Source organism: Ictalurus punctatus, chromosome 26 (assembly GCF_001660625.3).
Source record: "Ictalurus punctatus breed USDA103 chromosome 26, Coco_2.0, whole genome shotgun sequence".
Lineage (NCBI taxonomy): Eukaryota > Metazoa > Chordata > Actinopteri > Siluriformes > Ictaluridae > Ictalurus > Ictalurus punctatus.
Window position 1 is genome coordinate 4,127,964 of NC_030441.2, and position 19,085 is coordinate 4,147,048.

General features: G+C 40.0%; 1 protein-coding gene across 3 annotated transcripts in view; it reads right to left on the minus strand.

Moving 5' to 3' along the window:
- Positions 1 to 19,085, minus strand: part of gpc5a (glypican 5a) — an 83,540-nt gene that overhangs the window by 34,970 nt on the left and 29,485 nt on the right. For all 3 annotated transcript variants that reach the window (XM_017458148.3, XM_017458149.3, XM_047151256.2), the window contains one exon: positions 6,137 to 6,257. In XM_017458148.3, coding sequence (XP_017313637.1) covers positions 6,137 to 6,257 — 121 coding nt within the window. The remainder of the gene's footprint in view (positions 1 to 6,136; positions 6,258 to 19,085) is intronic.

Genomic DNA, 19,085 nt, shown 5'->3' on the forward strand with positions numbered 1-19,085 from the left:
AGCGTTCCTACGGAGCGTCAGTCAGCGTCTTATGGCTCCGTCTCAAATTTTGCGGATGCGGTTCCGTCCCAAACGCATAACTATATAGAGTGGTTACTAGAACGCTAGCCATTGTAGCATTCTGTCTCCAACTCTACGGTCCCATCCCGACTCGATGTCCTTACTTTACATCTCGGTCCAATAAACGTTCTCACTAGGACCTCGGCCATTTTAAAGCGCTGGAATACAAGCTCGTAGCTCGAGGTCACGTCCGCGCGTCACTAGTTATCCGACGTATCGTGCTAATCTCGTACAGTAAACGCTAATTAGCATCTAAATAGACCACAGGAAGGATCAGTAAGCACTCCCAAACCATGTTTGCTTTTAATACTCACTTTTATTTTTAATTTTTTTTTTTTACATTCAATGTAAAGCGCACGCTAATAAGATTGCTAGTGAAAATATTAGCATGCGTGCGTGTGTGTGTTTTAAATATTCTGGTTAAAGCGTCAACACCGATTTGAAAATGTCACGATTGCGTGTTTGCGCATCAGGATGTTTATTTACCTCAGCGTTCAAATTTACTGCCCCAATTTATCACCAGTTATAAATGAGATGTTTATTACTGTGTGTGTGTGTGTGTGTGTGTGTGTGTGTGTGTGTGTGTGTGTTTCAGTGTACGCTCAGGCAGATGCTGCTCTTCCCTGACAGCCTCGTTTATCAAATTAATGTCATCTTTTTTTTTTTTTTTTTTTTAAATTTGCGTGAGAAATGATTAGCACTGGGTAGATGAGCTAATGCCTCATTCGGTATTATGCGCTAAATCCAAATGTGTGTGTGTTTGTGAACCTAAAATACTGAAAAAATTAACTGTGTGCCAACTTTTTCAAACTCCACTAACAAACTCCTTTTCTTCGTTTTGATTAGCAAGACGACGCGGAGGAGGAGAAACTTATTTAACGGAGTCATTTTTACGGCTTCGTCTTAAATGCTGGAATTCGTTACTAGTCAGCATTCTTGCTTACTAGAACATTGACTCCTCTAAGGCTCCATCCCGAACCCTAGTGGTTCATCGCAGGCTAATGTTCTTACGAGTATGTCGGCCATTTTAAGAGTCTGTCCAAGATGCTAGATACGGCTCTGTCCCAAATTAGAATCTATGCATCCCTAGCTATAGTGTTCTTGCTAGAACACGATGTACTTTAAGGCACTGTGCCAGACTAGTGTTCTAGTCATGTAACCATTATCAACTTTTCACCTTGACGATGGCATCACAAACTAAGCTCGATTAAGGCACCATCCCAAACAGTACACTTCATGTTCTTATTGCATAGTCAACTCTTAATGGTTCTCTGAAGAACCCTATGACAAGTACAACCCCCCGTGTAGGACTACAAGGTTGTTTTTCTTAAGACACTGTCCCAAATTAGAGTTTATGACTAGTTAGTATTTTGGGAGAACTGCGTCCATTTTAAGGCTTTGTTCCAAATGCTAAAGTAAATTAGTCTTCTTTTCGATTCAGCCAATATTAGGTAACGTCTTCCTCTTCAGCCGACATAAATCAAACATTCAGGGTGAACTAATGAAGGCTAGGCGAGTAAGTGGGTGGAGCCTCAGCTGAAATGGCCCAATCAGATGCTGAGGAACCAATCCCGACCTTAGAAAAGATTCTTAGCTACATTGTTGCACATTGTGTAAGTGTTGTGTTCGTGTATAATTACTTTTGACTCTTGTTTATCATATTAATTAAACAGAAGACAAAAAAACAAGCATGTTTAATTCAATTAGCATCAAAGACTTGAACCGTGAAAACAAACTGCTGGTTGTTAACGAGAGTTGGCATCAGAGTGTGTGTCAATCTTGTGATATTGCGCAAACAGTCCAGCCAATCAGCTCCAACCGGGAACGAAACAGCACCAAGAGTAAATATTGATCCGCTATAATACGATAACGCGCTGAAGTTCTAATTTAATCCAGTTCAGCTGTGATGTAACTGGTGTGAATAACGTGCAGCTGCCTTTACAGACACTGTTTTCATTTCACAGATGATTTTCTCTGCTGCCCTTTCCAGCAACCGGAAAAAGAAATAAATAAGACAGCTCATTCGTTTTCCCCAGGAGAAAAATCAATTCATATCCAGAGTAACTGCAAAACGCAGAGTGACAGATGAATTTACTGCTGATAAACTGGATAGTTTACTTCCTGGAAAATACTGTGAGGAGCTGAAAATGATAGAAGGATTAAAAAAATGTAAGGAAACAAAGAAAGAAATGGATCAGAAAAAGGAAGAAATGAAACAGAAAAAAAAGAAGGAAAGCAAGAAAAATGAATCAGAAAGAACGAAGGAAGGAAAGAAAGAAATGAATCAGAAAGAAAGATAGAAATGACGAAATGAATCAAAAAATGAGGAAATGCATCAGAAAGAAAGAAAAGAGGAAAGCAAAAAGAAAAATGAATCAGAAAGAGAAAAGAAATGAAAACGAAAGATAAAAATTAATCAGAAAAGGAAAAAAAGAAAGGAAACAAGAAAAATGAATAAGAAAGAAAAGAAAGAAAGAAAGAAATTAATCAGAAAAAAAGAAATGAATCAGAAAAGAAAGAAAGACATGAATCAGAAAAAGAAAATAAAGAAAAAGAGAAAAATGAATCAGAAAAAGAAAGAAATGAATCAAAAAGAAAAGAAGAAAGAAATGAATCAGAAAAGAAATGAATCAGAAAAAGAAAAATTAATCAAAGAAAGAAAAAGAGAGATAAAAATGAATCAGAAAGGAAAAAGAAATGAACAAAAATGAATCAGAAAAAAGAAAATAAGGAAAAAGAGGAAAAAAGAAAAATGAATCAGAAATAAATTAATCAGAAAGAAAAAAAAGCGAAAGAAATGAATCAGAAAGAAAGAAAAGAAAAAGAAATCAGAAAAGAAAAAGAAATGAATAAGAAAAAGAAAGACATGAATCAGAAAGAAATGAATCACAGAAAGCAGGCTGTGACTGCTGAGTGCAAAAACAAAAACAAAAAAAATAAATAAATTAAAAAAAAGGGTGCGCTGTTCCACACTTTATCCCGAGTTATCAATACAGCTGCACTACATCTCCCTGACTTTCCCAGAGTGAACGCCCCACTGCATGTAAAGGAGCTAGTGCACTAGGGAAGTGCATGATATGATGAATGGGATGAGTCTGACCTTTGAATAAGGTTGTGTGTCACTGATGTTTAACGGGAAGTCTTGAGATAGTGACCGGTGGAGCACAGCTATCACCTCCTTATTTACACACAAACACACACACACAAACACACACTACATGTCCTCTCTGTGTGTTTGGTCTACCGAGTTAAAGGTCACACTTCTTTTTCGTCTCCCTCTGTCTGACTCTCCTTTTCTTATCCTTACGCATCCTCTCTTCTTCTCTGTTCGTCTTTCTCCATCTCCCCTTTTTTCTTCCCATCTTTCTCTTTTTATCTCTCCGTCTCGTCCTCCTGCACGACCCCTCATTAGTACGACAGGTGAGGAGCTTTAGCTAGCGGTGCCCCATACAGAATGCGAGATATTCTTCTCGGTATTTTTTAATTGTCTGGATGACTAAGTGAAGGCTTTATGGTGAACTCTGATCCCGGGCACTTCCTGAAGGTCAGTGAAGTCGCTTTGCTAATGAGCCTGTATAATTAGCCATCTTCGTAGAGGAGGGCGTAGGCCATGGTGCACTTTTAAACCCTTCGCTTATTCCCACAGGCGTTTTGTTTGTGTGGAGAGTGACAGTGAAAACACACACACACACACACACACGGACGTTAACGCTGTTGACCTCAGACAGGAAACACATCACTGATTCAGAGGAGAAACACATCACTGATTCAGAGGAGAAACGCATCACTGATTCAGAAGGGAGACGAGCCGCATGCCAAAGAGTGGTAAATAATTCACAGTGGGAAATGGAGCACAGTTTCACTGGAGAAATCCTGATTTCCTCTCGTGTTCATCTACCAAGTCCAGGGCTGCATCTCAAATCACATACTAGCACTTTAAAGAGTTCACTAAGTAGTACACTAGAAGGTCGGTATAAAGGACAGACTTCTAAATTATAATAATCTTTTGGTTTCTGTTGCGGGTCAGACTTTATCTCAGACACACAAGTGTGCGTGTGCGTGCAAAAGAGAGAGAGATCTGTATTCGAATCAATAGCAGTTTATGCAAATGAGATTGAGCGATCATCCCTTTCTTAATTTGCATACAAATGATGAACCATTAGCATGCGCTGCTACGTTCACCTGAGCTCGGACTCTTGGTGCGGATGATGACATCAACCACACGCTTATGATGTTAGATCTATATTCTATAGTAAGATATCTATAGCGCCGTGTGCATTGTCAAAATATAACTAGTTGAAAATCAAGTAGGTTTCTGGCAAGGAAGCCTCAACCCAAAAAACAAAACAAAACAAAAAAAACAACCACCCCAGATTACAGTAGGCTCTCAGATTAGAAAATTACCTTATATATTAATAAACCATGTCACAGATTACAGAGTTTCCAGATTAGCGCATTACCTACCAGATTATAAAATTAACGCGCAGATTACAGAGTTAGCACCCCGAGCGACAAGTGACCTCCCAGAGTGACGAGTTAAACCCCAGATTATGTCGTTCCAGATTTTCCTCCCAGATCAATAGATTACCTGAGAAATGATCTGCTATATTATGGTGTTAATCTCATAGATTATGGAGTTAGTGTAACAATTACAGAGCTAGCTTCCAGATGAGCAAATTACACCCTAGTTTAAATGTTCCCTGGTTATGACGTTAACTAGGTTACAGAGCAAATCTTCTAGATTAATAAACTACATCGCACATAAAAAAAAAAAAAATAAAATAAAAAAAAACGCTCATAGATTACCGAATAAGATCCTAGATGATCAAGTTACCGCAAAGATTGAATAAATTAGCTCCCAAATTAAGGATTTACAGAGTTATGTTATCTCACAGACTATGGAGTTAGTTCCCTGGTTTTCAAATGACTTCCTAAAATTATTTCCTAGTTGGAGAAGTGAATTTCCAGATTACAGTGTTCCCAGATTATGAAATGAGCATCCTTTACTATGGAGTTACCGCTGATATTTCCAAAGTTAATGCGTTATGTCCAAGATTATGGGGTCAACCCACAGATTAGCAAATCATCTCACAGATTACAAAGTAATCTCCCAGATTATGGGGTCACCTCCCAGTTTTGCAAATGACCTCGAAAATAATGGGGCAAACTCCCAGAATTACCAAACTCCCAGATTATGAAGTCAGATGCCAGATTACAGGATTAGCAAATAACATCAAGAGATTACAGATTTAACGTCCAGGTTAGTGATTTAGCGGCCACATTATGGAGATAAACTTCCAAAAAAAAAAAAATCAAGTCACTTGCCAGGTTAAAGAGTAAATAACTGTAAAGGACTGACAGCACAAATGATTGTAAGGAATAAAGGCTGAAATGGTTTGCCATGGATACAATGAAAGCACAGCCTCATCTGAAATACAGTGCGTGTAGCTAAAATCGACCATAATGATCCCTGAATCAGCATTAGCGTCATCACATCCTCTGGATAAACGCACTACACACAGCCACCTCAGCACAAACATCACAATGAGACAATGGGGCTAAACCAGCATTGATTTAGCCAGAAGCTGAACACAAACACTGGAGATGGACTGGTAAATATGTATCCATCGATCACACACATCCTTGTTGGCTGTTCTGCGCTAAAGACAAATTACCCACGCTAATTTCTGACTAGAAGAATCATTACAAGTCCAAGGGTGTGCTAGTGGTCCAGCTCGTTTTATCAGCAAGCTAGCTATAAACGTTTCGTATGCCACGTATATAATATAATACAATACGTTATTTATAGCAAGTGATGTCAGCCACTCGTTTGACCCGATCACCTGACTGGTCCGTACCTGACTGATTTAAACAGCTATACTGATCTGTTTGTATCGGATTAGGTTTCTTGGCCATATTGATCGGTTCATATCTGAGTCCCTGCATTGCTTGGATCACCTGATTGAGTCGCTCAGGTTTATTAATAACCCGATAATAATAATAATAATAATAATAATCACATCATAGATGATTGATTCGCTCAATCGAGGTTCCTGATCATCTGATTGGTTGGTACCTGGTTGACATGCTTCAGCTTGTCGATCAGCTTGTTGATGACCGGATCAGCCTCCTTCACCCGAACTTCTGGGTTGTGTGTCTGGGCTCGTATCCCACTGCCCACGACTCGCTTTGTGTAACTGCAGAAAGAGTGACATTTTAGACATACAGCCCCTAATATAGAAACAAACCCTTTACACAACTATAATACAGTCTGCTGTCACAGTCGCAATCATAACACTTCATATTTCCATAATAACGCCATGTTATACTCGACACCTTCATATATAACGATGGGATGTAACATAAGTATGCAAACTTATCAAACTCAGCAAATTTACTACTAAAACTAATGACCAGAATAATAAATCCTCTCCCTTGCAGCTATGAATTCTAAGTTCTAGATTCCATTTATGTTCACTAATATCATTTAATGTCTTAAATTATATCATCATATTACAAAGTTCATATTGTGTTTACGAATCAGAATCGACATCTTTACAAATCACAATCTTTACGTTTGTCACAATTACGTGACATAGTTCAAGTTTTACAGTGTTTGTTACGATTACAATCACAATTAACTTATTATTTTTTACAATGTACACATTGCAAGTATGCATCATAATTAACGTTTTTTCTGTTTATCATGAATCACAACTGACGTTTTACAGTGTTGATGTTGCGATTACGAATCGATTACGAATCAGAATTTGCATCATGTTGCAACTATTACACACAATCACCGGTTTACGTTTAGGTTTTGATTACGGATCACAATTCATGTCTTCATGTTGCGATTACAAAATCACAATTGTTGGTTTACGTTCATGTTGACATTTCGATTCCCAATTCATGTCTATTCAGTGTTTACGATTTACAACGTTGCGATTACGAATCAGAGTTTACAATTTAATCGTCTTTACGTTGCGATTACGAATCACAACTGACTTCTTTACGACGTTCTCACAGATTACTCATACTTGATGTCTTTACATTTACGCTGTGACTACGAATCAATTTTACGACGTTCACGCTGCGAATACAAAACACAATTTACGTCTTTACACAGATGACGCGATTACGAATCGAAACTCGATGACTTTTCATTTTTATATTTTTCGATAACGGATCAAAATGGACTTTTTTTTTATTTTGCGATTACGGGCCGCGATTGAAATCTTTATATTTTATGTGGCGATCGCGAAGAAAATGAGTTTGTTTTTTTACGTTTATGCCACAATTTACAGCATGTGTCAAAAATGAATAAGTATTTACCTCTATAATGTTAGCATTGCGATTATGAATTGAGATTTACGGTAACAGTCATGTTGCAGATCACAACTGCAGACAGCTGGGTGGGCGGGGCTATCACAGAAAGTTACGCATTTACAAAAAGTTTGATTTGCAAATCATAAAAATTGAGTGTGTGTGTGTACGTGTTTGTTCATGTGAGAGAGAAAAACAATTTAGCCTTTATTCCTTAAAGAGCAATATCTTAAGGCAATTTTCCATAATGCAATAAAGGGCACTTAATTAACTCTCCCTCCAGGTTGCTCCCTAAGTAGTGACGGTATATAAATGAAATGAGTTTTAGTAGCATGAGGCTAATGATATCTGTGTTTCTGATTATCATGGTAAATCATCACACTGATAAATCATCACACCTACATGCAGTATGTCCGTTTTATTTCTGACTTCCTAATACAGTTACACCAGTACAGCGTCTTCAGAGAGAGAGAGAGAGAGAGAGAGAGAGAGAGAGAGAGAGAGAGAGAGAGAGAGAGAGAGAGAGAGAGAAAGAGACAAGGAGAGACAGAGAAAATCGGTGTCCTTCGGGGACATTACATGAAGCGGAGCAACTGAACAAAGAGAAAAAGCCTGCAGATAAACGAGTGAACGGATAAAAAGACTATTCAATAAAACAGCAGAGCTCTGAGGCTAGACACAGGGATTATTCCGGAGGGACCGTGTGTGTGTGGGGGGGGGGGGGGGGGGGGGGGGATGTTGAGGGAAAGACAGAGACAGTAAGAGAGAGAGACATGCCACCAGAAAAAAAAAAAGAGAGAGAAGGATGAGGATACACCGAGAGAAAACTGCCAGACAGAAAGGAAGAAAGTGATGGAAGAAGAAAGAGACAGATGGACAAGACGGAGAAATCACAGAGCAAGAAAGACCAGACAGATAGACAGCTAGAGAGACAGACAGACAAATGGAGAGAAAGTGAGACAGAGAAACAAAGGCAGGGAGAGAAAGAGAGACAGAGAGAGAGAGAGAGAGAGAGAGAGAGAGAGACACACAAACAGACAGGGAAAGAAAGAGAGAGCCAGATGGACAAACAGACAGAGTGACAGACAGACAGAAAAAAAAAAGACAGACGGATAGAGAGACACGCAGAGAGGGAGAGACAGATAGTAGGGTCTTGAACAGGCTGCAAGAGACAGACAGAAAGGGGGGGGGGGGGGGGAGAGAAACAAACAGACAGGGATAGAAAGACAGGTCTGACGGGTGGGAGAAGACGTGCAGCGTCCTGAATCTTTCCGGGTGAACAGATCTTATACCCTTGTTCCCTCACTCACTGACCTTGGAAGGGAATGACAAGAAGTAAACAAACTCCCTAGACATCAGCAACTTCACACACACACACCCTCCCAAACCCACACACACGGGTAAAGTTGCTTCTTCACACACAATCAGTTCTCCTACCTACAGTGCGTGTGTGTGAAAGGTACAATGCCATGAAAGAGAAAGAGTGTGTGGATACTACAAGCTACAGGCATTCCAAACTCACACACACAACTCTGTGATTATTCAGTTATGAGAGATAACACAATATTCAATACACACACAATTATAGTGCACACCTTAAAATAGTGCTCCACTCAGGAGGAGGCTGCCTACGTAGCGAGGATCTGCTCCCTAAACCAAGCCTCTACTCATTCATTTATTTACTTCATCCATGTTTCTTCCTACATGCAATCATTTCTCCATATCTTTCATTTCCCATATTTCCTATACTCCTTTCTCTTTCCTCATTTCTTCCATTTTCCTTCGTTCCACCATCTTCTTTCTCTTTCCCTCCCTTCTTTCTTTCTTCTGCCTTTCTCTTGCTTCCTTGTTCAATTGAACATTTAGAATACATTTATATCTTTAATAACAGTAATGTACAGAAGGCTCTGTCACCAGAGCGTATGTGTGTTTGGGGGGGGGGTGTTAACGGAGCCACCACTTCTGAGGTAAAAATAAACCTGATACAGATGAGAGCTGTACCAGATGGTGCTGTCTCATTGTAGCGCTCAGGAAGACACGAGTGTGACACACACACACAGTTATATAACGTTTTACATAAATATATGTGTATATATATATACACTGAACACATTATGTATATAGAACAGAGAATTAGGAGAATAAAATGGCTAAACATGTAGCTAGCTATCCACACAGCCACAGCTAGCATGTACCTAGCATGATGCGCTATTTTTGGCTAACGGTTCCGTGTTTGTTTTTTTTTGGTCACGTTCCTTTTCCTGAATATTCACAAACTTTAAAAAGCTGTAAGAGAAAATACCAGAGCAAAAATAGAAAATGGGGTCTTGCGTGAACAATGCTAATAATATACCGAGCGCGGTTTCTGGGGCAGAAGCGGAAAGGAACATGGATGCCCTTCCAAAAGAACGGTGGAAGGAAAAAGTGCGAGACGCCAACACACACAGAATTAGCATCAGGCTGCGTGACTCGTCCACGTCAGTGATATATGGTGTGCGCGTTTGCTAGATTTTCAGGAGGAGGTATAATGTGATTACGAGGTCACTCTGAGGCGCGCAGGACGGAGGATTATCAGCGAGAGAGACCTTGGCTCAGACTCCCCGCGTTCTGTTTGAACAAAGCCAAGAGCTTTAGCACCGACAAACGCTCGGCAGCAGACGGCTAAATCCGGGATTAACACCACCAGGTAAACAAAGCACAGGAGACAAAGACGGGCAGAAAGTTCAGAGAGGCTGGAGGACAAACCCAGAATAAACTCCCAGCTCACGCTGCCTGCCAGGTGCAGAGAAATGAAATGAGTCAGAGCGAACTGTATAAAAAAAGGGGAGTATAATTAAACAAGGAATGCCAGTATTACAGCGATTTAGTGCTAGCGTGCTTGCTAAGGCTGCTGTGGAATGCCGCTGATCTACGTAGCATATTTCAATTAACATTACTGCGGAAACTAGTCAAAGAGCTACATGTCGCACACTCATGTTAAACTGCCTGCTAGCAAACACCGTTAGCCAAGTAGTACGTCTCCATTTCTTTCTCTTTCTTCTCTTGGCTAAAGCGTCCTAACCAATAAACCAGGTAGCGGACATGATTAGCCAACAGAATGTATATTTTTCTTTCTTCATAGCTAAAGCTCACTAAATGCTAAGCCAATTAGCCAACACCATTAACCAGGTAGTCTGTATCCTTTTCTTGCTTTATTTATTTCTTGTCATAGCTAAAGCCTGCTAAATGCTAAGCCTGCTAGCTAACACAATTAACCAATAGTATGCATCCTTCTCTTTCTTTTATTCACGTCACAGCTAATGCTTGATAAAACACTCACCCAGGTAGCTAACCAGAAAATAGTATTTATTCTTTTCTTTCTTGTCATAACTAAAGCCTGCTAAACAGTAAGCCAGGTAGCTAACACCATTAGCCAATAGTATTCATACTTTTCTTTCTTTCTTTTGTCACTGCTAAAGATTGCTAAATGCTAAGCCTGCTAGCTAACACAATTAGCCAACAGTATGTACCCTTTTCTTTCTTTTATTCATGAGGTAGCTAAAGCCTGCTAGCTAACACAATTAGCCAACAGTATGTACCCTTTTCTTTCTTTTATTCATGAGGTAGCTAAAGCCTGCTAAACGTTAAACCAGGTAGCTAACACCATTAGCCAATAGTATGCATCCTTTCTTTCTTTCTAGTCGTAGATATAGCCTGATAGATGCTAACCCAGGTAGCTAATGCCATTATCCAATAGTATTTATTCTTTTCTTTCTTGTCTTAGCTAATGCCTGCTAAACACTAAGCTTGCTAGCGAACACCATTAGCCAATAGTATGCATCCTTTTCTTTCTTGTTGTGAATAAATTAGAACACCACATGACTCACTCGTGACACACACATTTGCCACACACCTGCAACAGTGTGTGTGTGTGTGTGAACACGAGCATGACATGACAGAGAGCCATGAATCAGTCACAGCGTGCACCGATACTGCTAGCCTCCCGCTAAACCTGATAAAGGTAATTTACACTCCTACACGCAAGACAGCTAGAGACAATGGGAGAGAACATTGCTAGGTAGTGCACACTACAGGAGGGACCGGAAGAAGCCGGGCTCCACTTACCTGTGCGTGTCTTGATCGATAACAGCCTCCCTCTCATGAAACATTGATCAAAACGTGTGTGTGCTGATGTGTTAGCTAGTTGTTCAAAAAAAAGCTAGGTAGCTAGCAAGTTTAATTATAGTACGATACTAATAATAATAATAATAATAATAATAATAATAATGTTACCTTTAACTTTTAGGTCGTTAGCTTGCTGCTTGCTAGCATTTCATAGCGCTTGGTTAGCTCTTTAAACCTTCCTTTGGATAAAAAATATTTTGGTGTCCAGCGAGTTAATGGTGTTATTCATGTTCGCTAGTCATTAGCGTGTTGGGTCAGAGTGGCTAGCTTCTATGTTTAGTATAAACAGGAAATGCAGTCTTAGAAGCTATTCATCTTTAGCTAAATAGCATGTTGTGTTTAGCTACATCTCTGAACGCTAAGAGCTAGCTACACCTTGACCTTCGTATGGTAATTTCAATGTGCCTCTTGTTATTATATTTACCATAAAACAAGAAGTGAAAAGTAGTTAAATCATGGGGTTTAAAAAAAAAAAAAAAAAGAAAAACTTTTTTTCCATAACACCACAGTAAGGCTGATATAAATATTACATATTTGTTGATCATTTCTGTACAGTATGCTAACAGATTACAGGGTCTGCATCATGGCAGGTCGTAAATTATCCTCCAGAACAGGAAGGCAGGCGAGGTACGAGACACAAGCGGCATTTTAGAGCGATTTATGTCGTCCAAAAGTGCAATTCTCTCATAACTGTGGTCAGAGACTGAGCAGACCCTCATAAATAATAAATAATAATAAAAGCCCAACACACACACACACACAGAGATAGGGATGCATCACTCAGACAGCGCTCCTCTGCTGCACAAATCTCTATATCGCTGTCGATCCATCAGGCAATTTCCCACAATTCCCTACGCAGTCAGAAATATACCTTTAATATACGGCGGCCGTAGCACAGCGGTGCGCAGGAGAAGCGCGGCGGTTAACACGACTCCCTCGAGACCCTACTGGAGGAAATTGGAATAGGTTTCCACCTCTGTCTCGTTTCCTGCCCGTGCTGAGAGTGAAGCGGGTTTCATTTTTTTAAAAATTCTCTCTATATCAGGGTAATTTTCTAACACGCGTTAACCGTTAACTAGCTAACGAGTCATTAATACAGATAGTGTGAAGATAGTGTGACAATGGAAACAAGACAGAATCATCTAGAACTTCAACATTTACCTCAGACGTGTTGGTAAATTACTGAAAAAAAAAAAAAAAACATGGCCAAAACATACACTTAGCATCGATCGCTAACCAACCTGTATAGTTTTCTGCCATAGCGAAATATCAATATCTAAAACTGTTTTGTCTTTTTTACACCACAACATGGGCCGTCCATGCAGGAAATTCTTACACAGAGTAAACTTGAGGAGTTTGAACGTAGCAGTAATTGCTGTCTAAGCCGACAGAAGCTACTCAAGCAGCTAGCTAACATTACCATAGAATACAGTTAACGTTATGGCTCACCATGAGCTCGCTAAAGACTGAGGCTGATACTGATGCTAGTTGGCATGTAGCATGTTAGCCAAATTATATACTGTACACTAATTTTCTAAGTACAAAATACCCATAATGCAGCTCACCCCTTTTGTTTGTAAGGATTAGGGCTCGTTTCATATTTCACAAATATTAATGAAAGTGTATACACAGGTCCTGGTTTTGCTGATTGAAACACCTTCCAGGATAAGCAAGGGGCGGGGCTTGAGTTGAATCTAATCATCCAATCACAAATCTGATAACATTTTTTTTCAGCCTGATTTAAAATATACTTAAAATATTTTAACCCAGCACTGTAATGAAAATGGGCCAGCTAACTTAGCTACCTTCCCAGCAGTAGCTTCCTTACTACTCAAAAAAACAGTAGGTTTGCTAGCAAGCTCGCTGACTTTAGATAAAACTACTGTGACATTAGCTAAGCTATCCAGCTAAATAACTAGCTAACATTCCCTTATCCAGCAGCAGCTATCTATCAGACATTAAGCAATTAGCAAAGCCCTTTAGCAAGCTGGATAACAGTTAGCTTTTTGGCATCATGTGATTAAAATCAATAGGTTTGCTAGCAAGCTAGCTAATGTTTGGCAAGTTAGTGCACAAATGAACAGACTATACTTTAGACTCCAAACATGTCCTGTCTGCCCAGAGTAAGAGGGACATTGTGGTGCGGATATTTTTATTTTTTGCTGAATGGTTCTTTTTGAAAAATAATGGTGTGTGACATCTGCTCCAGCAGCCAGGGGTGCCCGTAGTAGCGCAGCAAGGCATAAATAAGGCGTAGCAGGCGCAGAGTTCCAGATGTGAAGAGAGAACACGTGTTACACTGAGAGAACAGCAGGCAGTCGAGCTTCAGCTGCTGGGAATGAATTTTAAATTACAGATCTTCAGAAGGCCTGAAGATCTGTCTGTACCCCCCCGCCCCACGTCCCATCCCCAATATGAAATGGATCCTTCCGTCACATCGTCACAGTGTTGTATACATGCATACAGGCAGTTTAATTCGAGCCAGCTGTGTGGATACATATTGTTTTTCCATTTCATCCATACAGATTGTGTTTCTGTGGACTACATAGTGAATAAGGTATGTAGAGTTTGGGACATGCCCACAGTGGACTGATGACAATGTTTATGTGGACTAAAGAGTGAATAAGGTGGGTGGCTTGGGACATGTCCACAGTAGACTGATGACTGTTTATGTGGACTGTATAGTGAATAGAGTGTGTGGTTGGGGACATGTCCACAGTGGACTGATGATGTTTATGTGGACTAGTGAATAGGGTGTGTGGTTTGGGACACATCCACAGTGGACTGATGATGTTTATGTGGACTATATAGTGAATAGGGTGTGTGGTTTGGGACACGTACACAGTGGACTGATGACAGTGTTTATGTGGCCTATATAGTGAATAAGGTGTGTGGTTCATGCAATTTAACGCCAGGGTATTAACACAGTCTGTTCCTACCATCAGGTGAAAGGAAAAATTGCAACGTTTTGGCCTTAGGGCCACCCAGCATGCATTTTAAGAAAGAAACTGTGGTCCAGGGGCCGGACTTCAGACACCCCTGGAATAGGGTGTTTTGGTTTGGGATGCTGCACATGAAGCTCTGCTAAAAGGGGAAACCCGTCATTAGCACAGGATGATAAACATTTCCTCATGAGTGAGCTGGCACGTCAGCCGATACCTCTTGTCCTGGTCAGATGTCTCACCCACACTAATACCCAATCCAACTCAATTTTACAGCTCACTGCCCCATCACTGTGGACATGTCCCAAACCACACACCCTATTCACTATATAGGCCACATAAACACCAGCATGACAAAGCCAGCAACCTGCCGTTACCATGGAAACGTGATGAAATCAGCACTCCTGAGTAGAAGATAACGACTCACCCTCGTCATCATGGACACACTGACCGTGTTTTTTACCACACACTACTCCGTTATGCATTGGATTGGATTCCCGCCGCCTCCACATTTATTCAAATTCATGCAAATGACTCAACGCTGCCTGATAACGACTTATACCTCGTAACAGAAGTGAGGCAGAGGTGTAGTTGGGGTTCAAACCAGGTGCAATTACAGGATATGAAGACATTCAGGGCTGAGCCCAGGGAAAAGCAGAGGCACAATACACCAGTAGAATTATTAGAAAATTTCAACAGCAGAATTTATTTATTTTTTAAAATTAAAGAATCGAGACACACGACCCATTCAGGGGCATGGGAGAATGTAACGCATTTTAACTTACAGCTTTTAGTTGCAATTTCTGAAAAGGACGAAAGAGAAAAAAGAAAGAAAAAGAAAGAACTGCCTCAGAGAAAGGAGAAAGGATTAAAAGAAGGAATTCAATAAGACAGGAGAAAGAAAGAATTTAGTTTGAATGAACGAAGAAAGAGAAATGTAGGGAGCAGTGTAAGAAAGAGAGAAGGAACGATGACAAGACAGGGAAAGAAAGCATGAAGGAAAGCAAGAACGAACAAGGATGGTGGAAGGAGAGAAATGGATGAACGCAAAAAGTAAAAGTGTGATTAATGATTGCGAGTTGAATCGAAGCTGCTGATTGGTCGCCTGCTGTAATGCCCATTATGACATCACTGGTCAGTTGGAATTCAAATTGTCGAACGTTGCCTGTCAATCTGAAATTGTTTAATCAGTATAAAAGTTTATAAAAAGCCAGCACAGCTCTTGCTAAAATCCTCTACAGAACCACATGTGAATGGAGTCTCTGTACGATAAACACTTCACACTCACCTCAGCACAAACCTCACCATCCTGAAAATGGATTTCATTTAAACTCCGTGCTTCGTTTAAATGATGTTTTTCAACCAAATGGCAGGCTTGTGTGTCTCTGGATTGTTTTGTTACGAATATGACGATTATCATAATGTTAGGTCAGTTGCGCTCACACCACCTCTACACCTTCAAGCCTGGGTTTTAAAGCTCCAGTTCAGTGTTTATTGTTCCAAGAGGTTCAACCCCAGAAAGTCCCTGTAGCTGCACTTCAATATCCGAGTTTCAGATCGCAAGCAGATCAAACACATACGCACCGCCGAGTGAGTCCAAACACTTCTCCACCCTCTCCATGTTTTTATCAGATCACTACATGATCTTCCCAGAAAGCCTGCCGTGTGACCTTTAGAGAATAACAAGATGGTAAAGCAACTCCTCCAACCTGACAGACTCAGCAAAGCAACAGAGACACCACCAAAAAAAAAAAAAAAAACAAACGTAAAAACAATCGTAAAAACTATATATTTCTCCCTGCACAGGTCAAGGATCAAACAAATGAAATGCCCAGTGCACCCACAAAAACATGAAGTCTGCCAAAGTCAGGTCTTATCCTTTCTTTAACTAATCTCGCAAGACTGGTCAAGAAATTTTTGAAGAAAAACAGGGACTGTTGCTGGGACAAAAACCTAGTTTGCTAGCTAGTGCACAATGTTAACCCTTGAGTAGTCCCAGAAAACAGACTTAGTCTGTTCACAGTGAAAATACTTTAATGGCTAAGATTTAAAAAAAATTCTAGCCAGACATGTACAATGAGCCCTGAGCAATCAGGTGCTTAAAGTATTCATTATTATTTTATGCCCACCTTTCAGTAGCAGTGTTTTTCTAATCTAACGATCCACAGGAATAACAGCTGGTAACTCATCATCTTGCTAATCTCAACAGTGTCAGCTAGTTAACTACACTGGAAACAAGCCGACTAGAAATAAACTGGACAACATTCAGACAGAACCAGGATCAAATCCAAGTTACTTGATCATTGGACCACAAAGGACAATAATATTGTCGAGAAAATGGAAAATTGATAGAGGATGCTAAGTGGCATAAGGGACACAAATCCTAAAGGGGTCACAAACTTTAGAGTGCACAGCCCATTTGAAGGCATATAATGTACAGGGGATACCAACATGTCATAGGGGACACAACTTCTATACAGTGCAGTGCATACAAGCCTTTTAAGACACCCCTCATACACAACACTTGTACACAATACAACCATTACAGGTAATACAACCCTTAAAGGGGATACAAATCTTTATAGGGGAGACAACTTATAGGGCTTGAAAACCTATAGGCAATAAAACCCTTATAGAGGATACAACCCTTAAAGGGGCAACAATCCTTATAGAGGGTACTAACGCCTCCACCACTATACTCTGCAACAGCTTTGCTGAGGCACTCAGAATACTCAACAGTCACAGAATAGCTCACTTGGGCTAATCAAACACTTAACCCAGTATGACTCTAATAACATCACTGCACACCCGCACTTTACTTTTTAGAAGACTCTTTTTGCTGCAAAATATATTTATTATGAAAATAGTTTTCCCACACAACACTGTTCTGTAGTCCTGTGTAATTATTGTCCTGCACTCATCTCACTCTCGTGTACCTGCACTTTATGTAGACTCTCATGGAATGACAATAAAAGCCACTTGAGGAGACGACTTTTATTATTTTATTTATTTATTTTAATGGGACACCACTCTTAACCCATCTTTGGATAAAATGGCACTGCAAACTTGCACTGAAAGCTGAAAGTAGTGGCACTAAAATAAAGTATACTTCCACCTCACTTACTTTTTAGGGAACATCTGCTGGGACCAGAAGGTGTAATTTGCTGATGAGGGGGACTTATAACTCTTTCTTGCCCCAGTGCGCTTTATGAACTTGCTTAACCCAGGTGAAGTGAGACGATTAGCATTCAGAACATGTCCGTTAAAACCAGATGTAATTTTCCGCTGGCTAGCCTGGGTTAGAGTGTCAAAACACTATTTAGGGTAGTGGCATGCAGTTTGAGACATAGCCTTTCCAGATGGTTCTCTTTATCTTTTTTTCTTTTAAAAACTAATGTTTTTTCTATATTGTCCGTTTTTATTATTATCAGTGTTTTCCTTGAGGTTTTCATGTGCACTACACCTAGGTGAAGTGAGACGATTAGCATTCAGAGTGCATACATTAAAACCGGCTGTAATTTTCCGCTGGCTAGCTCGTCCCAGAGCTAATGAAGCTGAGCAGCAGTTCCTCACACTGGACTCGGACCAGGACGGCTCTAATTAAACATCCTCTTGGGGACAGAACAGACGAGCAGAACACTTTAGAATGTGGTGCACATGGAGGAGCAAGATACTGAACACACCTTTTAGAGAGAAGAATAAATTACACTTACTGTATCTGCACTTTTTCAACTATGGACTGCAGTTCTCCATACAGCATCAATAATCCTTTCATCCATCCATCCATCCCTCTCTCTCTACATGTGTGTGTCTATATGTATATCTAAAATCAGCTCCAGAATTATTGGCACCCTTCATAAGAATTAGTATGTGTGTTTTATGCACATGGTGATTGTATAGTTTTTTTGTTAAAGAATTTTTAAAGTTTTATGTTGTAGTGCACTGTTCTCTAAATTATTGGCACCCCCACTAGTACTATTTTGGAAGCCTCAGAGAATTAAAGGTTTGTTACAAAAAACAAACAAAATGTGTTTGGGGTCTTGATCTTCACTTAAATCTTAACCTCCTGGCAGAGGTATACAGGTTTTAGGCTGGCATACCCTGGTACTGGAAATAATTATCTTCATACGGTCCACAGAACAGCCACAAAACATCACTGGCATTCACCCCCCTCCCCCAACATAAACTTACCAAAAGACAAAAGGTTTCTATCAAGAAGCCCTTCTTTTATTGCAACTGTTCCAACCAGTGTATAGTTATGGATATAGTTTTCAGTTGTGTGTATAGTTATGGATATAGTAGACAGTTGATCTAAAACTCGATGAGACCATGGTAAAATTCTAAAACTGTGGTTACTTGGATATTCTTTGCCTTCCTTCTTACTACAGCAAATTTTCTTATATAGTTAGAATAGTGCGCATTTACTTATCTGCTTATTAGGTGCCAATAATTTGGCTTTCCCATTCTCAATAATTCTGGCACATTTTCCTTTCAGTTAAATTTTTTTTCCCCCCGTGTTCATTCTGTGTGTGTGTGCGCGCGCGCGCATGTGAGTGTGAGAACTCTGAACTTTGAGCGAGCGGCTCGTTCATC